Source organism: Protopterus annectens, chromosome 9.part0 (assembly GCF_019279795.1).
Source record: "Protopterus annectens isolate FY-2018-M chromosome 9.part0, PAN1.0, whole genome shotgun sequence".
Lineage (NCBI taxonomy): Eukaryota > Metazoa > Chordata > Ceratodontiformes > Protopteridae > Protopterus > Protopterus annectens.
Window position 1 is genome coordinate 56,028,154 of NC_056743.1, and position 21,368 is coordinate 56,049,521.

Here is a 21,368-nt window from a genome sequence, read left to right on the forward strand (position 1 = left end):
TTCTGCAGTAAATCCTTCACTTCGTAGGTAATCCATAACCTCAGTATGCATTTCTTTAACTTCTCCATTGTTACTCCTCTTTTCTGTTTTTCCTCTTTGTTTTCCTACTTTTTGTATTGTAACATTGTCCATGTCCAGATGCCTTTGCCTGTATTTCTCTTCAAATATCTTTGGTGCTGCTCTTTTTGTATTTATTAGTTTTGCTTTCCCCTTTGCATAAATATTTCACCATGTTATAGAATATTAGGAAGTATGCTTACTTCTATTAATGTGTGTGCACATGTGTGTGTCTGTGTGTGTCTGTGTGTGTCTGTGTGTGTGAGCGCACGCACTCCTGTCATACGTGATAAGTGTTTAAAAATGCATTTTCAAATTGTGGGATTAAAGAAATGCTCTCTCTTATAATGTTTTGGGTAATTAAGGTTTGGAAAATCTAGTAATAGTGAAACAAATTCTCAATGTAGATGCAAAAATGCATTTGTAAAGAAGGCGATGAATAGTCTGAGACCTGTCTTGGATCCTGTGCAGAGCCGTAGCAATAGTAATCTGTGTGGTGAATATGCATACATTGCTACCTGGTGAAGGGCATTGAATATCCGTTCATTGTTATCATTGGTATCTGAAGCGCAGTTTGATGTTTAATTCCCACCAGTAATACCCATTAAAATGCGAACTATGATTGTCCTTGTGTATAATGTAAATGTACACTACTGCCTTGGGTACTGGCCAACACCTGCCACAAACAGGTAAGCTCCACACTGCGCAGCTACAGATCAGTTAGTGGTAGTATCTAATCGATGCAAACCTGACCAGAGACCTGAAGAACATGGAGATTTCTTCCAAGGACTGGCAGTTGCACTTCATCCTCTCCTGTTCATGACTATTTGTCTTTGGAATGATACCTTTGGGAGATCAGTTAAGAACATGAAGCACGAGGAGTTATTACTGAAGTCATGAACATTCAGCTCTGGTAATCCAAATGTTAGAGTACTACTCAGGTGTGGGAAGGTGATAATGACCTTCTAGCCAGGGAGTTAGTCTCCAGGGATAAGAAGATGATGATTTACAATCCAAGGAATTCTATTCAGGGGTAGGAAGGTGATAACATCCCTCAATCCAACAAGTATTATCCAGGGTAAGGAAGGAGGTAACGTCTCCCTATCAATCCTTTGATAATGCCATGTATCAAGCCTTTGTAAGAGCAAAACCAGAGTAATAATTTCAGTTACTGGAGGCCTTGCAGGGAGAAAGGGAGCTCAGTGCTGGGCAACTGGGGCATTATGAGGAAAATAGGGACTGCCATGTGATAGGTGTAAAGAATGTCTCCATTTCAACTGAAAACAAGACTGAGGGAGTCTGGTATGATTAGGCTGGATAGGAAAGTCAGGATAGGTAGGAGGGTCATGACTACCAGTTTAAGGGGGCATAGTTCAACCTGGATGTTAGTAAGCATATCCGTGAGAAGGTTGTTAAGTGGAATGAATTGCAAGAATGGTTAGTAAAGGTGGAGACATTCTGGATATGTATGATTGGCATTTCAGAAGTGAGAGGAGGAAAAAGGGAAGGGAGAGCTGCCCAAGGTTAGCTGCATAACTTGGCTGACCAAATAGATGTAGAGCCTCCTCCTACTGCCTTTTTAATGATTGTGATGAAAGTGCAGTTGTGTTTAACTCTCTCCCCTGTGGCCATGACAGAAAAAAAATCATATTAGAAAGGTCCAGTTTCCTCTTATTTTCTTGTCCACCATTATGACTTTCATTGTCTAGCTTTGTCCACTGGCCCAAGTTTTGCTGAACACTTTGTTTTGCTGAACACTTTGTCATCGATAGATGCTGTTTCTATCTGCTGTAGTCCTGCTTGGATTTTCTTCCTAACAGCAGGACAAGTAATATCAGTGAGGAGATGGCAGGAATATTGTGATTTGCAACATAATACCAGATGTGCAAGGAATCCAAGGAGAGGAAGAGAGGGTGGATCCCACCCAGTTCGGGTTTGTAAAAGGCAGATCATGCCTCCTGAACCTGATCGACTTCTTTGAGGCAGTCACCAAAGCTGTAGATGAGGGTAAGGTGGTTCACGCAGCCTATCTTGACCTCGCCAAGGCTTTCGACACCATCCCCCATTCTGAAATTATAGCTAAACTCACTAAACTAGGTATAAATCCCTACGTCACAAGACGGGTTGCCAACTGGCTTACTGACAGAACCCACACTGTAAAAGTTGCAGACTCCAAATCTGACCTCAAAGCAGTGACAAGTGGAGTACCACAGGGTTCCATCGTGGAACCTCCCCTGTTTGGTATCTACTTCTCTAGAAGTACAGGCTAACACAGAAGGTCTCTGGCTAACAAAGTTCGTAGATGACTGCAAACTAGGAGCCATAGTCAAGTCCCCAAATGATGTAGACATCCTACAGAAGGGCCTCGCTGAGACAGATGGCTGGTGTCAGAGCCATTGCCTCAAGCTCGGTGCCAAAAAGTGCCCTTTGGTAAAAACTTTGTACCCATGAACTACCACATAGGCAGCAATCTACTTAACACCAAATGTGTGATGAGACCTTGGGACCCAGGTGGACAGTAGTCTCTCCTTTGATAGTCACATCGCCACAGTAGTCAGGAAGTCCTTCTACGTGGCACACCTCATCAGAAAAGGGTTTTCATCCAGGAAAAAAGAGGGCATTGTTCCCCTCTACCCGACACTCATTAGACCCATTATAGAGTACAACGCCCCTTTTGGAATGTACCTCACAAGACATCTGCAGCTGCTGGAAAGGCCACAGAAGTACCTCTCAAAGAGGATTACTGGCCTCAAACAAATGCTGTACATTGACCGCCTCAAAAAACTCCAGCTTTACTCCGTAGCATATCGCTTACTCCGAGATGATCTCTGCCTAGCATATAAAGCTATGTCAAACCCAGAGCTGTTGGACATGCTACACCTAAAGAAATCCCAATCCCTCCAAGCTACATGCTCTAGGGACCTAAACCTTGTCACCACAATAAACAGGACATGCTGGAGGGATAGATTCCTGTCCCAGAGACTTCCCATACTCTGGAACAGGCTACCCATCTATGTCAAGCAAAGTTCTTCATTAGCACTCTTCAAGAAAAATTTTGATGAGTGGATGGGAAATAAGAAATACACCCGGGGATCACTTCTGTGTCTCTGCTCGACAGTGGCACAGGAAAGTAACTTTCTTGGGTGGCATAAACCAGGGAACCTTGTTGGCTAGGCTTATGTAGGCCCTTGGGCTGGTAGCCTAGTACCTACCTATGTTCTTTGAGAGCATATCTGGGAGGCCAAGAAAAGATTTGAAACTGTCCCCCCTAAAAAACTGGTTTGCACAGTCTTGCAGTGATTTGAAGTCTGAGAAGTGCTGGTAGAGTTAGTGTGGTCTGTGTAAGAATGAGGTAACACAAGTACAAACCGTTTTCAGACTGTCAGAGGGCTTCCCTGTGTGAGTTGGTCTGTCTCAAAGTTCAGCTTTTAGCCCACCCCTGCCCATACTGCTGATGGACTACATTAGCAAACAGATCAGAAGGGGTTAATCAGTAAAGCTGCTGTATGCAAATGATTTGCCATTATAAGCAGACCGAACATGAACTTCTGGCAAAAACAGGGAACTGGAATACAAAACTGAAAATGCACAAAGTGAAATTCTCTGCAGGTGAGACAGTGACCATGGCAACTAATGGGGGGGGGGGGGGGGTCAGAAGAAGCTGAAAATTAAGTGTAACAGGTTAACAGATTCTGGTATCTGGGAGATGTAGTTGAGAAGTAGTCTAAACGAGGGGATCAAAGCTAGAATAAGAGGTGCTACAGCCATCTGGCATAAACCGTTAAGAGATAAATAAGTTGTACAAAACAGTAGCATGACCAGTGCTTCTGCATTGCACAAAAACCTAGACAGTGAAGGTAGAGTAGTTGAAGATGCCTGAGATGATAAAGATTATGTTCCTGAGAGGAACACTGTGGGACAAATGAAATAGGGACATCATAGCAGAAGCCAAAGTAGCTAGAGTTGCAGCAAAGGTCAAGGAAAAATGATCATGGTGGTTTGTTCAAATGTGCAGAAAATCAGAAGGTGATTTGGTAAAGCAGACTTGGAAGTGATGGGAATAATGCAGTACAAGACAAGAATGCCCAGCCAAGAAATGGATGGATTGCATGAGAAAGTTGCGCATAACTGTCAAAGAAATTTAGCAAGTGGCTGGTGTTTAAGAGAAGTGAAGACAAGTTGTTGCAGCGGTCAGACCTCAGTGCAGAAAGGGCGCAGATTCAAAATTCAAAACCTGTTTTTCTTAAACAGCAGCCAGTTGTGATCAGCTTTTGGAAGGTTCCTGTATGTCATGAGCTTTTATGGTCACAAGGCAGAAATGTTGTTATTGGGGTCTTCTTCCTATTAGCAGTCCAGTCCAGATCAAAGTTAATGGAAGTAGCCCAGTCCAGATCAAAGTTAATGGAAGTAGCCCAGTCCAGATCAAAGTTAATGGAAGTAGCCCAGTCCAGATCAAAGTTAATGGAAGATAAATAATTCATATGCCTCTTAACATCTGCAAAACTTAAAAATTTCCTTTGTAGTTTATGAACTGTTAATTTTTTGTTAATCTGGAGGGCGAGCTGATCTGAAGACCCTTTTCATTTACCACTTGAGTCATTTGGCAGAAACTAAGTACGTACAACACAGAAGAACAAGCTTCCTAAAAAGTGTACCTAACATACTGTGTACAGAAGAACATACTGGATTCAGCACAGTAAATGTATATTCAGAGCACCTATTACAAAGATTTGGCACCTGGTATTGATGTAAAATATGCCTTTACAAATCATGTAATGGTCATAATAAAACTGAAAAGAAGTGGAGAGGCTGGTAGAAATTGTAACTCTTAAAAAATGTGTGAAAGGCTTTTTATCAAGACTGGATAAAGCATATGGAAGTAGAACAATTAGATAATTAATTGTATATACTGTAGTGCAGTGGAGTGCCTTTGTTGAAGGTTGGGCGTCGAGCTGGCACCTCGGAACCCATAAAAAAATCTACTGCCAATCATTAGCGGACCAGAGTTCCGCTGTGGCAACCCCTAACCGGGAAAAAGCTGAAAGAAGTACAAGTGCAGTGGAGGATATTATATATAATATATTAACATTTGGTATGTAGTTATAATTAAGCTGTCATGCAATGTGTCTACAACAGTTTTCATGCACCACGTTTCTGTGATATGTACAATATTAGAACAGATGTCAACATTGTACAAGTGATATTTGTTGGAACAAGTGCAGTAAAATGTTTGTTTCTATTTGGTTAAAGTTGCAAAACACGTTGAGGGAAAAGTGATGTACTTTGGACTGATGCACATTTTTTTAACCCTCCCCCTTGCTTTCTGCGCCAAGCAGTTTATTATTAGTCATTGAGATTAACACTAAAACTGTCACACTGAATACTGTGATGAGTACAGTTAGGTGAAATTGTAAAAAGGCTTTGCATGCTCTGTTCACTTACCTGTCATTGTAGGTAGATACAGTATCCAAAACGCTACCCCGAACAGTTATTGAGTGGACACTGGAGCTGCAGCACATCAGTCAGCAGAAATGAGCTACAAACTGAACCTGCTGTTGGATAAATGCAGGTTTAGGGTAGGGGTCAACTGACCCTACCTGCGAGTTCTGCATGAAGTGTCAAACAAACTTCTGTAGCGGTCCTACAGCTGTCTTTTTACTGTGAAAATACTCATGACTATTCACCTCAGGTGTTGCAGTCGCAATGTGTGACGATAGTTCATGACTAAGAATTCTGTAGCGGTCCTACGGCTGTTTTTTTAGTGTGTACATTCTGATGAGCACTCGCCTCAGGTGTTCCATTCGCAATGTGTAATGATTATTCATGACTAAGAATTCTGTAGAGGTCCTATGGCTGTTTTTTTAGTGTGTATGTACTGATGAGCACTCACCTCAGGTGTTGCACTCGTTCTTATGTTGTTGTGCAGGTAGTACGATTAAAAGTATACTTGTCAGTTTTTACTGTGAAATCTTGTGCATTTTACCAATACCTAACCTTGAACATGTTTCTTAAAATGTTGCTTCTAGAGAATTGTTTCAATATTGTTATTTTAGGAATATTTATTAAATCATTAGTATAGACTGTTTTATAAGGGATATGGGATTCTACAAATACAGCAACTGTGTGACAAAAATGTTCTAATTTTCTTTTTTGATTGAGTTTAACAATGGTTTTATTTTCTGTTTCAGCCTGAAGAAAAGTCCCAGTCAGAGGTAAGAAATTATTTAAGCAAATAGAATTATTGAAAATGAAAAGGGAAAAATAAAGGTGTGTGCATAATCTCTTCATTTAACAATTGCTAGTATTGTTTTGGTATTAACATAGCATGTAATATAATATTAACACCATGAATAATTTCATTTCTTTCTGAAGTGTTATTGTAACTGACGTCTAGTAAAAAAAACTAAATTTTTCTATTTATGGGTATGCTTATATGGCAGTCTGTGAGAAAAAAACATTTAAAAACCTGAGCTGTAGTTAGAATTTTTCTTTTAACTTTTAAATCAGATCACATTTAGATGCTAGTTACGTTCTGTAGAGCGGTGCCAGTTCTGTCATGTGTTTATTTTCTGTTGCCTTCAAGTTGTAGGACTGACATTTCATATTACTTGGGCACCAGCACAGACTGCTCGACCCCAGTATTTGTCTGGATACAGTAGAGGTCATATTTAATTAATGATCTGCTAACCCCATATGAATTGCAGTATGCTTTCTTAAAGGCTGTCACCAGTTTAAACCCTTTACCACTGACTGATTTCAGGAAGGCTGTGGCCCTGTTACTGGATTTCTGGTCCTTTTAAATACAGAGCTGCCTCCCCATAAGTGGCTGGCATAGTCTTGTAAGATTTTCAGGGAATTAATCTGAAGCAGTTACATATAAATATCCTTATATTTTACTGTTAGCTTCATAAGCAGAAGAACAGCTGCATCTTGTATTTAAATGAAGAAAGAATCATTTTAATTTAATTTTCGCTACATTGTTTGAAAATAATGAAAGTAGGAACTTTTTAAATAACTATAGGTCCACTAGATTCATGAACACTTCCACAGTGTACTGAGCATGCCACATTTAGAATGAGTTATATGTTCATAGGTGTGTGCTGGTCTGATTGGGCCACCAAGTGTATGTCATAAGTTGTTTGAGCTTTAGAGGTTATTCTAAGGGGTATATGTAAGCCTGAGTATGATTTACAGGCTATCTCTGTCCACTACAGACACAGGTGCAAGACCTGGGGTGAATTTCCGATTTCCCTTCCACTAGTTTAGGTTACACTTGAATAAGGTTAGGAAACAAACTCTGTTTCACATTGATGGGAAGCCTGTTCCAGAGGAGGGGAATTCTCGGAGGCACCTATCCCTCCAGCATGTTCTGTTTGTCACAAGCAAAGTTGAAGTTCCTATATTGAGTACTTCTGATGTTGTTGGTTTTGTGGTACTTCTGATGTTGTTGGTTTTGTGGATGTGCAAGGGGTCCATCAGAGAAGGATCCAAGATTGCCTTGTATGCCAGGCACAGATCACCTGTCAACAGTCTGCAGGATACCAGATCTAGAGATAGGGCTTTGAGGTGGTTTTTGACTAATCTCTGTAAACATTCCAGTTGCTTCATGTGCCTGGATAGGTACATAACAAAAAGGGGAGTTGTACTCAATGATTGGCCTGATGAGGGATGACTACAGAGGAACAAACGCATCCTTGGACCTAGATGCAATGCCCTTGTTCACAACTTATAAGAGCAACATAGAATGATTTCCTTACTACCTGAGAGGCATGTTGGTCAAAAGCCAGGTTACAATATACATAGTGCCCAAATCCCTGACTTTTAGGTCCACTCTTAAGTGTTTATCAGTAAGGTACTTTCCTAGGGTAGCTGACTTATGAAAGGGTGCTATTATGCATTTCTTGGCACTGAATTTTAACCTGTGGCTTTGGCATGAGTCATTTCTCGGCTTTAGTCCTTCCTGTAGAATGTCAGTGTCTTGGGGGAATTCTGTGATGACTCCTAATTTGCAGTCACCTGCAGACTTTGTAAACCAGAGGTCTCTGACATTGGATTTTGACTTCCGTAAGTAAATGCCAAAAAGCAGGGGGCCCAGTACAGAGCTCTGAGGGAATCCAGTAGTAGTTGGCCTCTTTGTGAAAGTGGTCTCACTAGTCCTAACTTCGTGGGTCCTATGTGAGAGCCAGCTGGCTATCCAGCACATAGCATAGGGGTTAATACCTAATTCCATGTGTTTGTTTACAGTGTCAAATTAGGTTATTGTATCAAATGCCTTTAGCCAGGTCATGGTGGGCAGTATGCAGTGCTTTGCCTCATCCATTGCCTTGGTGACCTTTTCAAAGAAGTCCTCCAGGATGAGTAGACATGATCTGAGTTTAACGAAGCCAAACTGGGTTGGATCCAGTGTCTAAAGGTTTCCTGGGTTGTTATTAATCATATCCATGGTAATTCTTTCATAGTTTTATAGGTTCATGGTTTGTTACTAGCAACCACTAGGACCTTTTTAAAGTAGCAAAGCACCCCAACCCAATTTTTTCCCTGAATACCTAGGAAGGGGAGCAAGTTAGTAAGGAGGTAGCTAAGGGACTTGTAGACTGCTGTTAATTGGAAAACGTTATACATACCGACAAACTCTGCACATCAGAGACATGAGAGTTTTTCATGGCTTTGCATATCTGACAAATCTAACTTATGGGTCTGTGGTTCCCCAGATCTGTTAATGGACCTCCTTGTGCAGAGGAGTGACCGTTGCAATCCTCCATTCAGCTGACACAGTGACTGTCCTGAGGCTATGGCTAAGTAGGGACTCCAGAGGTCCATGTAGGTCATGCCTCAGGCTATATAGAAGGAGTATTATCAGGGCACATCAGTGCAGTCTTCTTAGCCTTAGAGAGAGCATTTAGGACCTGTTCCATAGTGAAAGTTTGGGTGGAGAGTATGTTTGATGATATTACTTGGGGGGGGGGGGGAGTACAATCAATTGGAGCTGAAGTTCTCAAACAGATTTGCTTTATCTTCTGACTCTGTTTAAGTGACGTAACGGTCAGTTTTGCACATTTTTGTGTTAACGCCTTTGAGGTTTCAGACATTACTAAAGAAAGCCTTTGGTTGTCCTTGGCCTTGGGAGTCTGTCCATGCTTCAGAACTGGATTTGGTAGACTTAATTCACCATTTTATTTATTTATTTTACATTTGTTAACCGGGGGTGTCTGAGCCGAAAAGGCACTTTTTCAGCAGAGGCCCAGGGAGAAAAGCTCCACACAGAAAAATTACAGATACATGTAGATATTTAGACATGATCAGTATACACACAAATTACAATAGACATGTTTTTACAGTGGTATGCAGCACATCAACAGTTACAGTGGAGAGAACAAACAAGAAAATATTAATTTAAAAATAAAGGTAATTAATAGATTTGTGGTGTACAGCTGAAATTTGGAACATAGGTAGAATACATACATAGTACACAGGTACAGTACATACATTGTACATTAGCCAGTGTTTGTGAGTAAGAGTGAAAACTATTATCAAGTACTCTAGGTTCCGCTTTCACTAGCCTGGGGAGCAGCCATTGCACTGCCAACTTTGCTTGAGATGTTGCCTAATGAGGTTTTTAAAGGAGGCTTTGGACGATGTGTTTTGTATGCTAGTGGGGAGAGAGTTCCATTTTTTAGACACTGAACTACTATATAGTGCATCTCCAAAGCTATTGTAGCTGTTGGTGACTTCTAGTAGTAGTCTGCTTGATGATCTAAGAGGTCTTTTGGCTGAGTGATGCTGTACTAGGTTTTTTAGGGCAGGACACTTATTGGGGAGGCAATAGAATGACAGAGGCAGAGCTGATTGTAGGTTAGGAGGTTGGGCAGTTCAAGCCAGTGGAGCTGTTTCAAAGCAGTACAGTGATTATTTCTATGTGAACAATTTGCAGCAAAGCAGGCAATTCTGTTATCGCAGGCTTCCATTTTGCTTAGTTCAGTTTTGTTGAGATTAGTCAGAATGGGAGATGCAACCATGTTGAGCAGGTGACAGGATGTTGCTGTCTAGGAGATATTTTAGCACTGGGTATTTCAGTTGTTTACTTAGCCTGATGAGAGGGTTTTGTCCTGCTAGTCTTTTCTCTTCTAATTTTAGCGCTGACTTTTTTTCCTTTCATTGTACAATATGTTTGGATTCCACCATGTTTTTTTCAGTTTGTTCTGGGCTTGTTTTTGTCTCTGTGCGTTTATTAACATGATTGTACTAGGTTAATGTGTACAGATGTGCATAGGCAGCTGTAGTCTCCAGGTTTGGAGGAGCTTTAACATTTTTTAAGGTAATCTCTTAATAATAGGTAGTTTGCCTGAGAGTAGTTCCTTAGTGTTACAGATTTTGCTGAGGTCACAGCATTGATTTTATTTTGAAGGAGACAGCTTAGTAGTCTGACCATACCAGAGAGGGCACTATACTGGTGGAGAGGTGCAGCGTTCTCTCATATTGATGAGCACCAGATCCAATATATTTGCATCCCTAGTGGGTGTATGGTCCAACTAGGCCAGAGTATTTGTGTTTACAAAATCCAGGAATCTTTGGGCCTGCAAGTTTGGGGTTGTGTAGGATTCCCAGTTTATAGAGGGGTAGTTAACCTCCCCCACAAATACGGTTTAGGGTGGAATGTTAAGTGTCTCCAGTAGGCCTTAGTATGAGCTATGGGTTTTGTGGGTCGTAAAGGGTGGTCTGTAGCTTACAGGGGTATGGTATGAGACTCTACCTATTGTGATTTGGAGATGGAAGAATTTGAGTACGTCAGCTGGTCGATTAACCTTGAGTGCATTTGTTTTTGAAGTAGATTGAGAAACCTCCACTTTTACTCTGCCTGTGCAGTAGCTGGTCTAAATGTATGAAAGGCAGCTGTATTCCTGCAGTGCTATGGTGCTGTGTGTGGTTTTAAACCACATCTCGTTAACTGCACAGATGGCTGCATTCTCCAAGGAGGAAAGAGACTGGAGAGAGTGGACATTCTTGTTTAGGTTCTTAGCGTTGAACAGTGACACATTTAGATTCCCTTGGGTTGATTTTGATAAGTTTTAAGGTTTGATAGTTTGGCATTGTCTAAAAAGGCACCATGGGGAGGGCAGTGCTTTAGCCAATATTCAAAACCCTTGTGGGGACAGGTGCAGGCCCTCCTTTGCAAAACAATGTGGTCTTTTGACCATATTTTCCCATGCTAACAAATATTGTACCTTCTTTGAATAACAGCAGAAGTTAAGCCAGTTATTAAAGTCGATCTTTATGCATTCATTTAGTGGCATCATCCTTGGAGAAAGTAGAATGCTGCTCAGTGCTTGGGCTCTTCCCAGTCTGGGACACCCATTCTGATAGCTCCATATGTTTCTTCATGTGGTCCAGGGAGTTGTATATCAGGTCATTTACACCCACATGGACTATGACTGAGTCATACTGGTACTTGTGGTTCAGTGACCTCAATGCTTGAATGACTCAATGGATCTGGTCTCTGAAAGGCGACTTGGCAGTGATTTTTCTCCTTGTTCAGCTTGTTGAGTAAGGCAGGAAAGAATACATATATGTCTAAAGTTGTGTGCACATCTACTCCACAGTCCATGCTGCAAAGTGTATTGCTGTGTGATATGAGAGTGCATCAGGTCACAGTTACTAAGGACTGGTGTGCTTCAAATGCTTCCCTCAGTAAATGATTCCTGCCTCAGTAAATGATTCCTGCTGCTCTGCTTTTTGCTGTTCTGCCACACATTGATGCTGTTCTGCCACATATTGATTCTTAAAACTTCTTCATTTATTAGGCATGAATGTGGAGCTAAGGTTATTTGCATAATATGTTAATTAGGAGATCTAGTATTATGAGAGCTGGATAGGGTTATTAGCATAATATGTTAATGTGGGATCTAGCATTGTGTGAACTCCCACTGATAGGAGCTCAGCTGTGTCGCTCTCTGGGGGTTGGGGGACAGTGGCCATGGCAGAAAAGGTTTGTCTGCACCACAGGGGGCTTGACAACCGATAGCAGTTTTCCTATTGTGACAAAATTTGTCTTTAAGTGTGTATTATTGTATTCTTTTCAGCTTCACTTTAAGCTTTATTAAGGTGTTTTATCATGTAAAACAAATTACAGTAAACAGATAAATAAGAATGTGATAAATAAAACGTAATCTCCAGAATTAAGTAAATGTTGAGGTCTTCCCACCCCATCAAATTCTTTCAGAAAGGCATGTTTTAAGTGACCTTCAGTTTTCCCTTCAGCTTCTCTAACTACTTTTTTGTAGTTTTCGCCATGGGAACAATCTCCAAATGTAAATTTACAGTGTAAACAAGGCTTATTTACAGGGATTAGTGAAAACAGTACAGTGTTGCAAAATGGGGAACAGCAGAACAAACTCTTAATTCAGTCAGTAAATACTGTTACAAAATACAAAGACATTTTCACGGGTTCTGTTTCTCAGTTGCATAATTTTTGTTTGTAATACTCACTGCTTCAGTATTTCATGGAAAATTGAACAGTCACAAGTATCATTAGTCTTGTGTTCCTACAAACAAATCTGGTTCCAGTCCTCAACACAAGCTTAACTACCAGTTCTAAATTTTGCAATGAGGAAGCTTGCTTCCTAGTTCCTCCCTTCACACTTCCCTTCCTGACCCTACGCCGGTGTCACAGAGGGAGAGAGGGATAAAGTCCTGACGACAGCTTGGCAATGAAAGGTGTCGGGCAGGATTGGTGTGTGCTTCATGAGGTGGAAATCAGTGTGCAAGCAATAGGGCACACTAGTGCAATGATGGGTCTGCTGGAAACTAGGGAGATAAGAAAGCATTGGCGTGCTTGGAGGTGGACTGAGTTTCCAGCGGACATCAATGCCCATATGGGAACAACGGGGTAGCCAGCTTTGACAGCAGTTGTACGTCTCATTCGTAAGGGTGTTTCCTGTGTGTGCACAGGGTGGGGAATTAAAGAAGAATATTCCCAGGCAACAAAATGATGCTGCCACAGGTGCCTTAGTCTCCTGTCTGGCATGGGTTGAAGACCATCTAAAGGAGCAGAACAAGATTCAGCAGACCCAAGGGATGAGGCGAGGCTCAGGGAGTAGAGGATGGTAAGCTAAAAAAACCCTAACTTCTGGAGGCTCCTTATTCCCTTGTATCCTTGACCTGTGACTCCAGAGTCTTTCATCTTAGGGAACAAACTGCTCTTAATCCCTGGAGACAGTTTTCCTAACCTGTTTCTTTGGTGGTCATGCCTCTGCTTTGCTCCAAAACACCCCCTCTGCAGCTAGCAGTATCACATGACTCTGGTCATGGTGTTTTCATAGGTCAGTAGGAACCGTATATGTCTGTGCAATGATGCTGCTGGTCAGTTCTTTGTGCATTGATACTGCTAGCCTGTTCCTTAAGATGACCAGGACATTAACAGTAAGCGGGAACCCATGTGGTCAGATGTATGAGACTAACTCTTGGTACAGAGTTCTGATCATGTAACTTTAGTAATTGGGACCAGCCTGTATGTAGCTGTTACTGAGTTTCTGAATTATGATCCTGGGGACTTCATCTTTATGTATGCCTCATTCAGAAGTTACTGGGGCTACAGAGTGAGGTAAGTCTGTGCATGAAGGATGTATCTCTATGCAGCTGTCTTTGAGTCATACCGAGTTTTGTTTTACTCCTTCGTAGTGCATAGCACTCCCAGGGATGTAGACATTTTTTTTTAAATTGTACTCTATGGTCCTGTAGTGCTACCTCCCCCAATCAATACTGCCCCCCATGCTTCTTATAGATTACCCATATCTATGCCAATATTATTTACTTAAATTTGATAACTGGTAAGTGGACTGGTTTAATGATCCTTTTCGAACACAATCTGTGAGTAAAGTACAATAGTACTTACAGTAGAGTAATATGTATTGTACATCAACTCAAAACATAATACAAACTGTCACTGAGAAATCATTGCAGAGAATAACGGAGAGCAGTAACATAGTGTATTGATTAGTAATAGTAACAATATGTACAAATAGGAGCTACGGTTCTTCCAGGGTATTTGTAATAAGTTATTGACAATGCAATGTGTAGAGTGCATGACTGAGTACCGAAGCAAGTAAGCTTTGGCTGTGTACTGGGGCAGCACCATACTGGCAGGCACTAACTACCTTAGCCTAAACTGTTGATGTATACCAAGCCCTTTTCCAGTGGTCTCAGCTGATCAGTGCTGTCCCCCGTTCCCCCCTGATGCTTCGTCAACTTCCTTTGTTATAGCAACTCACAATGAAATAACAGCTGATGTGTGCCAAAGGGCAGGGACTTCCCTGTCTTGGGAATGTGGGCTCCCAGCCGTCCGTATGCTCCTCATATGTGCCCAGGTAAGTGACCTGTCAAAGCTGGGCCTGGGTTATTGATCTCTTAATGATTGTTGATGTTATGAAGCTACAAGCAAGTATGTAGAGGATGAGGTCCCCCCTCCATTTGTTAAATTATTTTTAGTCAAAGAGCACGAGAACACACACATTGTTCTTCATGTTTCCTTCGCTTCACTCACTGGTAGCACTTTATCCTGCTACTCCCAATCTCCACTAGGAGTGACTGGAAGACTGGCTGCAATCCTTTCCCTCCCCTCAGGAATGAAAGTCAGCAAGCCGGTCCGTCTTTCCCATCCCCAGACATCGATCTTGTAGGGCTTGTTGTCAGACACTAGTTATTGATGCCACCTTCAGAGGTACAGCTTTTGTGACGAATCACGCATTAATGTAGTGTTGTCAGTAAGAGAGATGTATGAATTGTGTGCAATGCTTGCAAGGTAAGTGATTCACACTGAATTTTGCTGTAACTAACCAGTTATGGGCAGAATATCACACTGTCCCAACTTTCTCAGGTATTGTCTACCTAACTGCATTGTGTTAAGTGGCGTAGGAGGGAGACATTTGGTACAGTGGCAAAGAATTTAAGTCCTTATATATATATATATATATATATATATATATATATATATATATATATATATATATATATATATATACACATACACATACATATAGTACTGTCAATTTTACATACTATTGCAAAAATGTATTCGTCTGGACTCTACTGGATTCATCACTATTTGGCTAAAGTGTGCATCTAGGGCTGGTGTGCAAATGGCCTAGAGACTGAAGGATCAGGATTTTAAGTTCTGTGCTGTGTTGACTGTCTTCTTCTGCCCTCCTCTAGCTACCTTTTATTGCTTATTCTACCACTTCAACTTCTAAAATGTCATTGAAATCTTTTGTTTTTGACTGCAAAACAACTTCATAGTAAACCCAACTTTGGCTTTGATTGTGGACCTAGCAATTTTTTTCTTGTGGCAAGTTCCCACTTTCTTTATTTGCTGACTCCGAACATTGCATAATCTTAGGGAAAATTATATTCCAACCCCAAGACTGTGGAGTCTTGCCAGTTACTAATAGGTATCACTTACTGCCATCCTTATATTCTTGACCAAATAAAATGGAACCTCCCAATTCAAGACTACACAGACATGCTTCTCAACTACCTAGAAGTACATCTAAAGGAGAAGTTGCGTATTTGGAAGTGATGCCCCGCAGCCCCTATCAATGCAATACGTTTTTCTGGTAGGATCCCTGCAAAAAGTGTTAGCAGACTTTGCTGCACTCTTTCTGGAAAGTACTAAGAGTTTCAGTTTTTCTTCATGTCTTGTGTGCCGTAGTGTCATCCAGCTTTCCTTCATCCTCTTGCATATTATTTCTTGCTTAGCTGTGGTCCAGATGTTAGTGGCCATTGCCACAGTAAGCAGCAGCTGAAAAAATCTTTAATTATTTGAGTTTCAGACTTCATATCCTTCAGAAAATGCATGCTAACACGTCATGCTATTCTAGCAACCTTCTAAGTTTGTAAGAAAAATGTTTAAAATCTGCCAGTTTTTGAGTCTTTGTTCCACCATTATTTCAGACTTTGTCTTTGTTCCATTATTTCAGACTTTGTCTTTGTTCCACCATTATTTCAGACTTTGTCTTTGTTCCACCTTTATTTCAGACTTTGTCTTTGTTCCACCTTTATTTCAGACTTTGTCTTTGTTCCACCATTATTTCAGACTTTGTCTTTGTTCCACCATTATTTCAGACTTTGTCTTTGTTCCACCATTATTTCAGACTTTGTCGAGATTTCTGTGCTAAAAGTTTGAGAGGTACGCTGATTAGTTTATAGGCTCATAGGAGGTTACTGGCTAGTGGCCTTAGAGCCTTTATAAGCCTAGCCATGTTCATCCTGGTTGCCTCAGTTGTCCTTAGATGGACATACTTAACAGATCAGCACCGACTACCCCAGTAATAGTCTTATTACTGAAGCAGGGTTAGTTTTCTGAATATGCAGTCAAATTCTGTTCTAGTTTCTCTGCAAGTCTCTAACTATGTCCCCTTTTGTGGACATCTGAGGATGTCATGCATTCCGTACTAGATTACGTAGTGTATACACTACTGCTTATTAAGGGGACTTCCCTGATGGCAGCACGTCTTTACACGTGACCTAGAAGCATCATTTGGTTAAGTCACTTGTTCACAGGTAAGGTGTGGAAGTGCAAGCTGAGAAAATGAAGTCTGGGTGTAAGGGGTGACTCTTTCTAGTAGCCCAGGCTTAAGACTTTCTTAAACCTGCTGGGAAGAAATTTGTTTTGCACAGTGGCTAAAAGCTATTGAACTCACCCTTGTACTTCAGAGCTCCTTCAGCCACTACCCTGTCAAGCCAATGCCATTACTCATAAGCCATTGCAGTAACCTTACTTACATAATCTGTGAAAAATTCATACTGCTTGTCCCCACATACCACAGTGCTGCTTTAACTACTTGGGCACTCTGTCAGCCTTCCCTGCTTTAATACATACAGCTACTTCTGGGCATCGGCAAAATGCAGTAATATTGTAATGCATCATGCAAAATTAAAATGCTCACCTCTTTCTCTTGTATGCTTTTCTTTTATTGTTAAGTGCAGCAAAATCCTGTCCTGGGAAATGTGGAATTTGGATTTCATTGGTAAAGAGTAAAGAGTTCCGTTGTGTAGAAGTTTTGAAAAATGCCCTATGCTTTACTCATTTGGATTTTTTTCTGTTTCTTGTTAAATTGTGTCTATGTTTTGAAAACCCACCCTGCCCTTGGACCTGTCATGGTCACTGTTGCCGCTATGATTGTCATTTATGAGATTACATTATTATCATTACTACCCATCTCTGTCCACTAATTACATTATTACCATTACTACCCATCTCAGTCCACTAATTACATTATTCCCGTTACTACCCATTTCAGTCCACTAATTACATTATTACCGTTACTACCCATCTCTCTCCTCTAATTACATTATTCCCGTTACTACCCATCTCAGTCCACTAATTGCATTATTCTCATTACTACCCATATCGGTCCGTTACTACCCATCTCAGTCCACTAATTACATTATTCCCATTACTACCCTTCTCAGTCCACTAATTACATTATTACCATCACTACCCATCTCATTCCACTAATTATATTACCGTTACTACATATCTCAGTCCACTAATTACATTATTACTGTTACTACCCATCTCGGTCCACTAATTAATTACATTGTTACCATTACTACCCATCTCAATCCACTAATTACATTACCGTTACTACCCATCTCAGTCCACTAATTACATTGTTACTGTTACTACCCATCTCAGTCCACTAATTACATTACCGTTACTACCCATCTCAGTCCACTAATTACATCATTACCGATACTAAAAAGTGGTGTATACAATAGTAATAAAACATGTGCTATATACTAAATAAATACAGTATTAAAACGTACTACACTAGATAGAGTACTAAAATAATGATTACACTTTTTTTTCCTGAGGTTAGATTAAAGTGTGAGGGTCAGGCAGGGGGTCAGAAAGAGGCAAGCATATGCTTAGAAGAATTGTGCAGCAGGATGGGAGTAGCTAAGGATGTAGAAGTACATAATGTTTCTTAGTTAGATTCATAGGTTCATAGGTTCATACTAGGCTATCTGCCCTAGGGCATTTATAAGCCTAGCCAGAGTGTGTGTGGCTTTCACCACCCCTTAGGATGAGAATACTATACCCATTAGTTTGCTGTGCCTCTGTCCAGCAGTGACACAGAGATGATTCCCGGGGTAAACCTATGATCTCCCATCCACTCGTCAAGATTTCTCTTGAACAGAGTCAGTGAGGGGCTCTGCCTCACATGGACTGGGATTCTGTTCCATAGTATAGGGAGTCTCTGGGTGATGAATCTATGTTAAAGGTTAATAGAAGGAATTCAAGGTCTAGGTATCTCTAGATGAGAAAATGAAATTAAAATATACTAATTACATTATTACCATTACCACCCATCTCAGTCCACTAATTACATTATTACCATTACAACCCATCTCAGTTCCGCTAATTACATTATTACCATTACAACCCATCTCAGTTCCGCTAATTACATTATTACCATTACAACCCATCTCAGTTCCGCTAATTACATTATTTCCATTACAACCCATCTCAGTTCCGCTAATTACATTATTACCATTACAACCCATCTCAGTCCACTAATTACATTATTACCATTACAACCCATCTCAGTCCCGCTAATTACATTATTACCATTACAACCCATCTCAGTTCTGCTAATTACATTATTACCATTACAACCCATCTCAGTTCCGCTAATTACATTATTACCATTACCACCCATCTCAGTCCACTAATTACATTATTACCATTACAACCCATCTCAGTCCACTAATTACATTATTACCATTACAACCCATCTCAGTCCACTAATTACATTATTACCATTACAACCCATCTCAGTCCACTAATTACATTATTACAATTACAACCCATCTCAGTTCCAGTAATTACATTATTACCATTATAACCCATCTCAGTCCACTAATTACATTATTATCATTACAACCCATCTCAGTTCCGCTAATTACATTATCATTACAACCCATCTCAGTTCCGCTAATTACATTATCATTACAACCCATCTCAGTTCCGCTAATTACATTATTACCATTACAACCCATCTCAGTCCACTAATTACATTATTACCATTACAACCCATCTCAGTCCACTAATTACATTATCATTGCAACCCATCTCAGTTCCGCTAATTACATTATTATCATTACAACCCATCTCAGTTCCGCTAATTACATTATTACCATTACAACCCATCTCAGTCCACTAATTACATTATTACCATTACAACCCATCTCAGTCCACTAATTACATTATTACCATTACAACCCATCTCAGTCCACTAATTACATTATTACCATTACAACCCATCTCAGTCCACTAATTACATTATTATCATTACAACCCATCTCAGTCCACTAATTACATTATTACCATTACAACCCATCTCAGTCCACTAATTACATTATTACCATTACAACCCATCTCAGTTCCACTAATTACATTATTACCATTATAACCCATCTCAGTTCCACTAATTACATTATTACCATTATAACCCATCTCAGTTCCACTAATTACATTATTACCATTATAACCCATCTCAGTTCCACTAATTACATTATTACCATTATAACCCATCTCAGTCCACTAATTACATTATTACCATTACAACCCATCTCAGTCCACTAATTACATTATTACCATTACAACCCATCTCAGTCCACTAATTACATTATTACCATTACAACCCATCTCAGTCCACTAATTACATTATTACCATTACAACCCATCTCAGTCCACTAATTACATTATTACCATTACAACCCATCTCAGTCCACTAATTACATTATTACCATTACAACCCATCTCAGTCCACTAATTACATTATTACCATTACAACCCATCTCAGTCCACTAATTACATTATTACCATTACAACCCATCTCAGTCCACTAATTACATTATTACCATTACAACCCATCTCAGTTCCGCTAATTACATTATTACCATTACAACCCATCTCAGTTCCGCTAATTACATTATTACCATTACAACCCATCTCAGTCCCGCTAATTACATTATTACCATTACAACCCATCTCAGTCCCGCTAATTACATTATTACCATTACAACCCATCTCAGTCCCGCTAATTACATTATTACCATTACAACCCATCTCAGTCCCGCTAATTACATTATTACCATTACAACCCATCTCAGTCCCGCTAATTACATTATTACCATTACAACCCATCTCAGTTCCACTAATTACATTATTACCATTACAACCCATCTCAGTTCCACTAATTACATTATTACCATTACAACCCATCTCAGTTCCACTAATTACATGATTACCATTGCAACCCATCTCAGTTCCACTAATTACATTACCATTGCAACCCATCTCAGTTCCACTAATTACATTATTACCATTACAACCCATCTAATTTCCACTAATTACATTATTACCATTACAACCCATCTCAGTTCCACTAATTACATTATTACCATTACAACCCATCTCAGTTCCACTAATTACGTTATTACCATTACAACCCATCTCAGTTCCACTAATTACGTTATTACCATTACAGCCCATCTCAGTTCCACTAATTACGTTATTACCATTGCTACCCATCTCAGTTCCACTAATTACATTATTACCATTACAACCCATCTCAGTCCACTAATTACATTATTACCATTACAACCCATCTCAGTTCCACTAATTACATTATTACCATTTCAACCCATCTGAGTTCCACTAATTACATTATTACCATTAATACCCATCTCACTTCCACTAATTACATTATACCATTCCTACCTGTGTCAGTTCCACTAATTACATTACTCATCTCAGTCCACTAATTATATTATTACCATTGGTACCCATCTCAGTTCTGCTGATTACATTATGCCATTCCTACCCGTGTCAGTTCCACTAATTATATTATTACCCATCTCAATCCACTAATTATATTATTACCATTACTACCCATCTCAATTCCAGTAATTTTCAGCGTAGTCTTAATGAGTCAACTTTACCATTTTGCATCAGGTCTTACTCATGTTGCATTCTTCACTATCATTGTCTGTTCACTGCCTTGCTAGTTCTCCAACAGCTGTCTACAATCTCGTGCTACAAGCCATCCACTTACTTTATTTACATTATTAGTTTACATTATTTCATACGAGTACACCATTTACATGTCGTACTTTGTCTCCAAGGTATGGGACTGTCATAATATCTTAAGGTATTAGACTGGCCTTGTGTACCAGCTCTTGATAGCAGCTGATTCTGTCATGTTTTCCTAGTCTCTTATTCTTAAATAAAAGGTGTAGCCTTCATGGAC

The 21,368-nt window shown here is 40.1% G+C and overlaps 1 protein-coding gene across 1 annotated transcript in view; it reads left to right on the forward strand.

Annotated features, from left to right (window-relative positions):
• LOC122810494 (neuron navigator 2-like) overlaps positions 1 to 21,368 on the forward strand; it is a 2,968,645-nt gene that overhangs the window by 2,256,746 nt on the left and 690,531 nt on the right. Inside the window, exon 24 of the mRNA XM_044082075.1 lies at positions 6,246 to 6,269. Coding sequence (XP_043938010.1) covers positions 6,246 to 6,269 — 24 coding nt within the window. The remainder of the gene's footprint in view (positions 1 to 6,245; positions 6,270 to 21,368) is intronic.